The sequence below is a fragment of the Rhipicephalus sanguineus genome, chromosome 10 (genome assembly GCF_013339695.2).
Source record: "Rhipicephalus sanguineus isolate Rsan-2018 chromosome 10, BIME_Rsan_1.4, whole genome shotgun sequence".
NCBI classification, from domain to species: Eukaryota; Metazoa; Arthropoda; class Arachnida; order Ixodida; family Ixodidae; genus Rhipicephalus; species Rhipicephalus sanguineus.
In genome coordinates this window covers 47085346-47095043 of record NC_051185.1, presented here as the reverse complement: position 1 = coordinate 47095043, position 9698 = coordinate 47085346, and the positions used below count along the sequence as shown (strand labels likewise).

General features: G+C 47.5%; 1 protein-coding gene across 3 annotated transcripts in view; it reads left to right on the top strand.

The window, feature by feature from the left end:
- Window positions 1–3161: 3161 nt before the first annotated feature.
- Window positions 3162–9698, top strand: part of LOC119371816 (calcium and integrin-binding protein 1) — a 32594-nt gene continuing 26057 nt past the window's right edge. The window contains exon 1 of one of the 3 annotated variants that reach the window (XM_049420002.1): window positions 3162–3486. In XM_049420002.1, coding sequence (XP_049275959.1) covers window positions 3384–3486 — 103 coding nt within the window. In that variant the 5' untranslated portion in view covers window positions 3162–3383. Of the gene's footprint in view, window positions 3487–9017; window positions 9152–9698 lie in introns of those variants that run through there. The other 2 variants (XM_037642280.2, XM_037642279.2) reach the window with 2 other exon arrangements.

Genomic DNA, 9698 nt, shown 5'->3' with positions numbered 1-9698 from the left:
GCTGACTAGCAGATATCCATTGAGGCATTGAGGTGGGATTTGTCAGTTTATTCGATTTCATTTCATTGTCAGAAACACTGAGAAGAAAGGCGAGGGCGAGCTGTAAATTGTGTACTGTGCTTAGGAACATAAGGTATTTAGGGCGTATTTTATTATGAGTTTGAGAATGGAAAGCAACATATTTGAAACTATGGCGCCTAATTAAAATACTTCACCGAAGGCTACTGAATAATCTTCTTTATTCAAATAAATTTGTGCCTTAGTTCAGTCGCTTAGTGAACACGAAAAAGCGAAGTCTGTTAGCGACTGTAACACACGGCTTGGTGCTTTCACCCAGTTGTACAATATTATGGGTTTGCAAACTGACGTCAACGAAAATGAGGGAAGTCAAGCCTGAGTGTGCATAGTCCGAAACGCGCGACCGTCATCATAATTTAAGATGGTATTATTTCTCAAAATTAGCTTCTGTGATTCAAAACACGGCAGCGACAAAAGGCGTGTTCGCCAACTTTGAAAGGAACCAGGGGAGGCCAACGGCAGTACGATCGGACGAAAAACATGGAAGAAACTCGGAAAATATTGAAAGAAAAATGAGAGGAAGGGCAGGACGCCCTTTCCAGGTTCCGCCGTCTTGAAGAAGGACCGAGCCACTTTGCAACAAAACTAGTGCTGATTCACAGTTGAGCAGCCGCCCGCTCGTCGCATGCGTTGCGGTTATCAGTCGGCGATTGCCGGTTCGCGCGTGGTGGTGAAAGCCGATATTGTCGTCTGTCTTTGTGTCCGCTACGCTGTCGGAGTCATAGCGGGAATTACGAATCTTTAAGGTCCGTACGCCACGTGGTGCCAAAAACCGCGAACTGAAAGCGATGTCCGGAATTGCTGGGTATGGAGTATACTGGAACAAGGGTGACTTGCCAAGTCGAAGAGAAGGAAACCAGTCCCTCATACGTCCGCTTAACTATAACGTAACGTAACGTAACGTCTGGCAGCGTCGCCGCGTGTAGACTGGCGCCGCCTCTCGTGCTGCTGCGCAGCTACGCCAACCTTGGCGCGGCCCGCGCATAGAGAGAAATCCTTATTGCAGGAGACGCGGGGACCATGCGGGAAGGTCACCGTAGTGGGACGCGGGACTAGTCCTAGATCCGCCAAGAGCCGGCGCCAGAATTTCTTTACTGAAGGGAGGGATGGGAGTGGGGGGGGGGGGGGGGTATGTGAAAATCTGAGCAGGGGGCGCCCCCCGTGCCGCCCCTGCGTTACCCCCCAAACGTACACGAATGCGCCTCACTATCATTTGCCTGAAAGCAGCGACATTTTCAGTCAGGACTCGGGAGGTTTGCAAAATGGATGATGTTGATATAGAGCACGTCGTTGATGGAGACTTGTTCAGGCAGTCTGTGTACCAGAACTAAGCACCGACTGACGAACATTGCGAGCAAATCAAATTTTCAGGGCGTGCTTTCGGTACCCCAGGAACTGCTTCATTATATAGGGTGAACTACAATTCTGCCAAAAAAAAGTGTGCGAAACAAAACACCAGAGCCACTTTGTTCCTTGTAAATAGGGGGTTATATACTCTTTTCGATTGTCTTGTGGTAAAAAGTAAATAGGCCAGACTAGAAGATGCGTGAATGATACGTGAGCATCATAACAAGTGACACGCCATTGCCGCTGTTCATTTAAGTGCACATCGCAGGGACTCTGGATGCACACCTCTTCTCAACCAATGCGTCATCGCCGGCAGAAGCCATAGGAGGACTACGAGAGAAATTATCGAGACCGAGGAAACTGCCACAGCGGGGGACTCGTGCATAAGCACTTAATATCGATTGAACTTTCAAGCAAAGAATTGATTTCTTTAGGACAAGCGCGGCAACGCAAGCATCAAGGTGGAAGAGCGTAGCTCTCGTAGCTTATGCCTCAGCATGATTGTACAATTTGCGGCGTGGTCCAGGGTGCTAATAATATATGCAAGTTTCCCTTCGATTAAAGATATAGTTGTAAGTCAGCGCTTCATCTCGTCTTGTCTACTCCTTGTGTCATTTCCATATGCGCAGGGTTCCCCATAAGAGGGGGGGGGGGGCGAGGGCAAGTTTCGCCGCTACCCCCCCCCCCCGCCCATGCATGGAAGCCTGCATGGCCATAACCCTGCAACTTAAACAGTGACGGGACCTGTCCGACTGAGTAAATGTGTGGAGCAAACTCCCTCCCTCCCCCCCACACACATTTGATTATAAGGGGTCACCCCTACCCCTGTGCGCGCGCCTATAGTCATTTCCATGTGCTATACAGTTTCATTATGATTTCTGGCTACCCCCTCGGCGGTGTAAAGGTTCGAGTAATGTTCAGTAGTGAACACATATATGGATTATTCCATTTTTTTTACACTGCACAAGACATTCGTTACCGGAACTTTTTTTTCTTCCCTCTAACAATGCCCACAATACCACTGCCAATAAGAATGATTTGTTGCCTCGAAGCGTTAAGGTGATTAAAATGTATGACTGTGTCATTGTTTATAATCTGTGTAATTCACTGTTATTCGAGTGTTTTTTTTCTTAAAAGTATCTTGTGTATCGTTGTCGTTGTTGTAACTATTACATCGATTGTTAACTGTGTTATTACCCATGTGTACCTCCCCTACGCAATGCCTTACGGCGATGTAGGTGAAGTGTAAATAAATAAATAAAATAAATATACTTTCAATTGGACAGCCGGAAGGAGACCATGTATGACGATGCCAAGAATGCTATTACCTGTCATATCTGTGAGCAACTGACATCAACCCTCTCCGCGAAGTATATCTCCAACGGACTTCCTTCAGCGAGCGCACGACGAGGGCTCTGCGAGTTGCTCTGCGACGTTCCAAGGAGACTCGTTATCCGCCACGCGGCCCGTAAGAAACAAAAGAAAAAGAAAACAGAAAAGCAACTACGAGTGCATACGTGACGTGCGTGGCAGCGGAAGCAAGGGACGTGCGTGCCGCGGCGTCGGGGTTTTGATGAAACAGAAAAGCCCCGCGCCGGCGCTTCGACGCCAAACGTGCGCGTGTTTTCTCAGCGTCGTGGTAAACGAGGTCGCATCGCATCTTGAAAGCGTCGTGCATGCCAAGTTCGAGCTCCCATTGTGTGCACGTGTGATGGAGTCTGTCGGTAGGCGTCCACTCCGGCCACGTTGTGGATGAGAACACGCGGACGTCGCTCTGTCGTTCGCGGTGGCTGGCTCGAACGGGACGACGTTTTCCAAGGAGCCCATCGAAGCTCGTCAAAGACAGGCCGTCACCGAAGTGTCTTGGATTACGTGAAGGGGGTAATATATCGATCGACGAAATGGCAAACGTCCGACTGGCTTCATGACAGGCGCCATGACTGTTTCATGACTGCTTCATGACAAGCGCCGGCGCTGGTATCAGCCGTGGTGTAAGATACGCTTGGTGCGGAAGTAGTGCGGCCTCCTGGACAGTGGCAGTGGGCTCGGTGTCGGTGAACGGTAAGAAATAACGAAGTTGATCACGAAGCTCTGTTTTCATTGTACGAACTAGGTGAAATGAAATTCTACTCCTTTTTCGTTTTATCATGTACACGTTTCTCAAATTCTATCTATTTTATTATTGTTTTCTTTTTGTTAACGTGTCTTGAAGTAGCAAGGTCGAAGTGCAGTTAAGCTTCGGAAAGCCGTTTCTTGTTGTCCTGAAGCGCATTTGGTTATTGCGACTTGCAAGTACGCAGCCACCCACCCTAAATGTCGCAGAGCTGAAGCAGACTGCCGGTCATCATCATCATCATCATCAGAATCCTTACTACGCCCACTGTAGGGCAAACGCTTCTCCCAAATTCCTCCAATTAACCCGGTCGTCATGTGCTAGCTGCGGTCACGTTGTCTCCGCAAACTTCTTAATCTCATCTGGCCACCTAACGTCCTGTCGCACCTTTACGCTCTTGCCTTCTCTTGGAATCCCGCCTGTCACCCTAAATGACCATCGGTTACGTTGCCATCTCATTACTGGCCTTGCCCATGCTCATTTCCTCATGCTGATTTGGACAAAGATGTCATTAACACACGCTTTTTCCCTGACCCACTTTCGGCTATATTGTGCTCTTAATGTTCGCATCATTATGAGAACTCTGTTCCCCACTAGCCATATTTCATCTGCCATGTGCCATAAGACCGCTATTTAATGTATATCAAAAAAAATATATGTGGCTAATCATGCGTCATATACGTGGTTCTCCTTGGGACACAAAGAAACTCGGATAACAGGCACTATACGCCGATGATGTACGCTATTATAAAACTCACTTAGCCATTGTGTTCGCTAACAAGGCGATCCTGGGAACGCCCTCCGACAATGCGACGTCATCAGCGCGCCACGCCAATATTCTCGGTGAGAAAGCAGCGAGCCGCAGTCGCCATTGGTCCTCGAAAAAGAAGCTATATTGTCGGAGCTATAGCGTCATATTGTCCTGCCCTATTCTTGTAGAGCGCGCAAGAATTGCGACACACTTTATTGAATATTTGTTGGGGTCCAAGCAGGAATATTATACATACATACATACATACATACATACATACATACATACATACATACATATGTACACATCTTACTATGGCCTACTAGTCCTCAGTGTCGTGCACCTGGCCTACCGAAACATTCCACATGCCACTCCAATAATTCCAAATTTATTTGTTTACTGAATACAGATTCCATATACAGATTCCGTATATTTATCAAAATTTTCCTATATTTGACAATTATTTCCATAAAATCTTACGGAATTATTATTAGATGATTAACTTCAAGTACGCTTCCACCTATGATAACTTAGCAGTCCCCAGAGGCCGATTAGTTGCTTCACACCGAACAAACATTGCTAATAATTGTTGGGCTTTCACGTTCCGAAACAGCGATATGATTATAAGGTGCGCCGTAGTGGAGGGCTCCGGAAATTTTGACCATCTGGTGTCCTTTAACGTGCACCTAAGTACACGGGCCTCACGTATTTCGCCCCCATCGAAATGAGGCCGCCACGGCCGGGATTCGATCCCGCGACCTTCTGGTCAGCAGTCGAGCACCGTAACCACTAGACCACCGTGGTGGGTCCGAACACACAATGCAGCAAATAAAATGCGCGTAGCTTTGCCGCTTTTACTTCTGAACTAAACACGGGCCTTAATTCACAATTCGAAACCATCATGAACTTAAAGTATTACTTTAATATATAAGTTCATGATGGTTCTCGTGGCTGGCCACCATCCCCAATGATATGTCCGTCGTCAGGAATGGCTGAAGTTTTTTTTCGTATGAACGTAATTTTTGCGTAAGACCTTTTTGTGGATACGGGTGGTCTTATAGCATATTGCCACGCACGCTCCTTTCTTTCTTTCTTTCTTTCTTTCTTTCTTTCTTTCTTTCTTTCTTTCTTTCTTTCTTTCTTTCTTTCTTTCTTTCTTTCTTTCTTTCTTTCTTTCTTTCTTTCTTTCTTTCTTTCTTTCTTTGTTTTCTGTTGCCGGCCTATTGCACGTGTAGCTGCTGCCTTGCTCAAAGCGCGCCAGAATGTCTGGGAAGATTCCAGATTGTTGTAGATCATTTTTTTAAGATTGCGCACATGACGCGAATAGTCAAGGTTATTCCAGAGCTTGCGCGACCACCATGTGATAAGGCTGGAAAGTTCCATGCGTGATGTATAAGAGACGGCGCATCCCAGCGATATTCAGATTATCGACGGCCGACGCTCTGTTCGCCGCTATCAGTGTGCAGTGTGTATCGCTGTAGTTTGACTTTCCGTTTCTCAGCCACAAGTTCGCCCAAATAAAGGGTTTCTTCTTGGACACGCCGACTGCCTGCCTTCGTTCACGTCATGACCCCGTGACAATATCGCAGAGTGAGGTCGAATCGTTCGTCAGCTCAAATGAATTCGCGCTGTTCAATTACAAGATGTTTTCAAGGGCGTTTCACCTATCCTTGAGGCTTGAACCCACAACGTATGTTCGGTTAATGCGACGTTGTGAAACGTATTAACCGGGATTCTGCTGCACTTAGTCTTACGTCGAGGTCAGCGATTTACGGACAGCCCGTCAACGACGAAAAGCTTGTCGTTCCGTGTTTATTTATTTATTTAGTTATTTATTTATTTAAAATGTTCTTACATGCCTCGTAAGAGGCATATGGGCAAGGGAGACATCCCAATAATAAATGATCATACATGATGAATACGTCATATTACGCAGGATGAAATGACGTCATGCATACACATGACTTCATGAACACAACAGAAGATTATATAGAAATATATTGGAGTGGTGACGTACCATTTAGAGATACTATGCTAGTTAGAGGATAGGATACTATACTAGTTGGAGAAACTATACTGTAATTAGAGAAACTCATGCTACGGTCACTTTTGCTTCTCTCTTTGCACCTGCAGAGGTGGGCGCGGGTTCGATTCCCAGACACGGAGGCCGCATCTCGATGGACGAGAAATGAAGAAAAAAAAACGCCCTTCTACTTAGGTTTGAGTGCATCTTATTGAACCCCATTATCAGGAAGTAAATTAAATTATTCAGGAGTCTCAAACTGCGCCGTACTTTTTAGTTGTCTCGTGATTCTTGTTGGTAAAACTCTAGAAGTAATTTTCTCTTCGCAATTCTAACCGATGAATGATTGGCAGGTCGATCTTTCGAGGAAAGCAATACGAACGAGGGCGTTGCCTGTGCAGACACGGAATTGCTTTCAGCGAAAGCGCGACAAAGAAAGAAATAGAAAAACACATAACAGGCGTGCTGTTCGCATTTACGGCTATACGCCCATCAATCTTGCGGCGTCAGCGGCAACCTGCCGTATAATACTCTGCCGCGCATATTCACGGAGCGGTGGCGCGGGAACTTTGATCGCGTTCCAAGTCGGCGTCGCCTCTACATTTGCTCTGTACGCACAGCCAAGGTCGTCCCAGCCCAACGCGGCAGGGGGTGAACGTGCGCGAATGCGGAACCGCAGAAGGGAACGCTCGTGATATGGAGATATATATCATCTATCTGCATTTGTCGTTTCTTCTAGTCTATAGTGGGCATTTACTTGGGCTACTTGGTATGGTGTACCAGCACACGTACATGTACCAATGCACATGTACAGGCTGTTTCATACTGAGGGGAAATCTCGGAGCGCCTGGCATCGCGATGCGACTAGCGCTGCAATCGCGCGCCGGCAGCAGCTCGCGCGTGCGCAGATGCTGCAAGAACGTCCTCAATGTACGAGGTATAAGACTCGCCGTAATGTTGGACGCGTTCAGCCAGCTTCTTCCTCGCAACTTCCGAACGAACCGTCGGTGTGCCAAAAATCCGCCGTAGCTGGTCCTTGAAGGAAGACCAATCACGGAAGTCGCTCTCGTGATTTAGGAACCATGTCTTGGCTACCTGGGATACGTAGAACTGTACGCGGGCCAACTTCGACACCTCGTTCCAGTAGTTGTAAACGCTTACACGGTCATAGTTGTCGAGCCAGTCTTCGACATCTTCGCCAGGCAGACCGGAGAAGATTTCAGGGTCGCGAGGGGGGTTGTTGGCAGTGGTAGGGGCGGCGGCAGACGGTTGGACCGGATGAGTTGGCACTGTGGGCTCATCTTGTGACATGGTGGTCTACTGGCGTAAGCGGCGTCCCGAACGGTGCTCCAGGAGAGATCTTTAGAAGAGAGGTCGAAGGGATCGTAAAGCACCTCCACCACTTGAAATAAAGCAGTTAAGCCTACGCTTTATTACGCCAAAAGCAAGATGGCGCCGATGAAGAAGACACCCGAGCCAATGACTGATCATGGTTATTCACAGATGAGGAAGATGAAGTCCAATTAATGCCTACACTATATATATGAGAAAGTCACAGGGAAAAATATAACATTTATTCTGAACTTTCGGCCGGGGACCGGCGTTTATCAAAGATCTTTGATAAAGGCCGGGCCCCGGCCGAAAGCTCGGAATAAACGTTATGTTTTGCACTGTGACTTTCTCTTACATATTTTAACTGATAGCCAGGAATATTCTTCTGAAAAAAAAAAAAAAAAATATATATATATATATATATATATATATATATATATATATATATATATATACACAAGCTGCATATACAATGAAGCCAAGGAAAGTATAGGGGATGTTAATTGTACTGTTTTAAGTGTATTGTAGTAAGTGCGACATAGACGTGAAGAAGTAAAGTGGACGAAAAGATAATTTGCCGCCGGCAGGGACCGAACCTGCAACCTTCCATTTACTCGGTCCCTGCCGGTGGCAATAAGTGTAAACAGTACAATTAACATCTCCTATGCCTTCCTGGGCTTCATTATCTGCTGGTTTTCATTAAGGTTGCGTAAAACAAAGAAAAGAAACCCGCAAAATTCTCCCTTCTTTCATTCTCTCTTGTCTTAGGCATTCCAACATTGCGTTGCGTCTGCGGTTTCTCTCGTACTTCCAACCGTAGTCGTCATCCTGCACGACAAACGAATACCTATATATACACCTTGCATGTTGAACAAGAAAACGAAGGTTATAAGACATAGCGAGGCCGGCCGGCATTACGCTACACGGCTCCTTGCTCGCGTTAACCGTTTCGACCTCGAGTCCTTCTCGCGGCGCAATGCTCGATTACGTAGGCACTGTACGCGCGCTCGTCCGCTCACGATAAGTGTCAACACACGGGGCGAACTGACATAAGGCCGCGCCGGGCGCACCTATACAGCCTTCAACAGCAACCGAGAGAACGCCTTCTTTCCGACTGACCTACGCCTGACGCGTGTTCTCTGACCTTTCCTGCTTCGCGCAAGCTCCCATTTATAACCAAAACAATTCTCCGACCGCTAGCGGCGCGGTGACGGCCGTGCAGGTAAAGTGCAGGCATACGTGCAAGGGCACGTTACGTGGTGAGAACGGCAGTGCACGGTATCGCTGATAAGCGACCCTCCCAAGCCCGTAACAGCCTGCGCGCGCATCTATTATAATGCGCGCCGTCGATACAGCGGGGCGGGCATTCCTTGAGTGCGGAGACGCCGATAGCAGCTTGAAGCAGATAGCGATAACCCGAAGCGATAAGCGGCAGCGAAGTCGCGACGCTACCCGGAAAATCGACCGCCAGTGCGGCTTGCTCCGGACGCCGAGCTCTTCGCGACAGGTGAGCTGCACGTTTCACTTATATGCCTTGTGTGTAGACCGGAGGGTGCGTTTGCGTGTATTACTTTGACGTGTCCGTAACTTATCAACGTAGACCCGTCACAGCGGTCCAGTGGCTCGACTGCTGAACCGAAGGTCGCGGAATCGAATCCCGCCCGCGGCGGCCGCATTTCGATGGAGGCGAGAATGCTGGAGACCCGTGTACTTAGATTTAATTGCACGTTAAAATTTACGGATCCCTTCACAACGGCGTCCCTCACAATCATATCGTGGTTTTGGGTCGTAATACTCCAACAATTAAACCAATACTATATTACATTACTTACCAACATATGCGTGTGCTAAGGGGGACTGCCGCCCGCCCTAATCATCTGGGGGTGGGGTGGAAGGAGCCAAGTGAGCCCCACACCTTTACAGTAAAACTGATAGTTCGGCTAGTTGATAGGTATTCATGTTTAAATTTGTAGCACTCGTTTGTCTATCTTATTTGTGTCACTGTCAACTGTGCGTGCTACAAATTTCACCCACACCTTTACTCAGTGGGACCT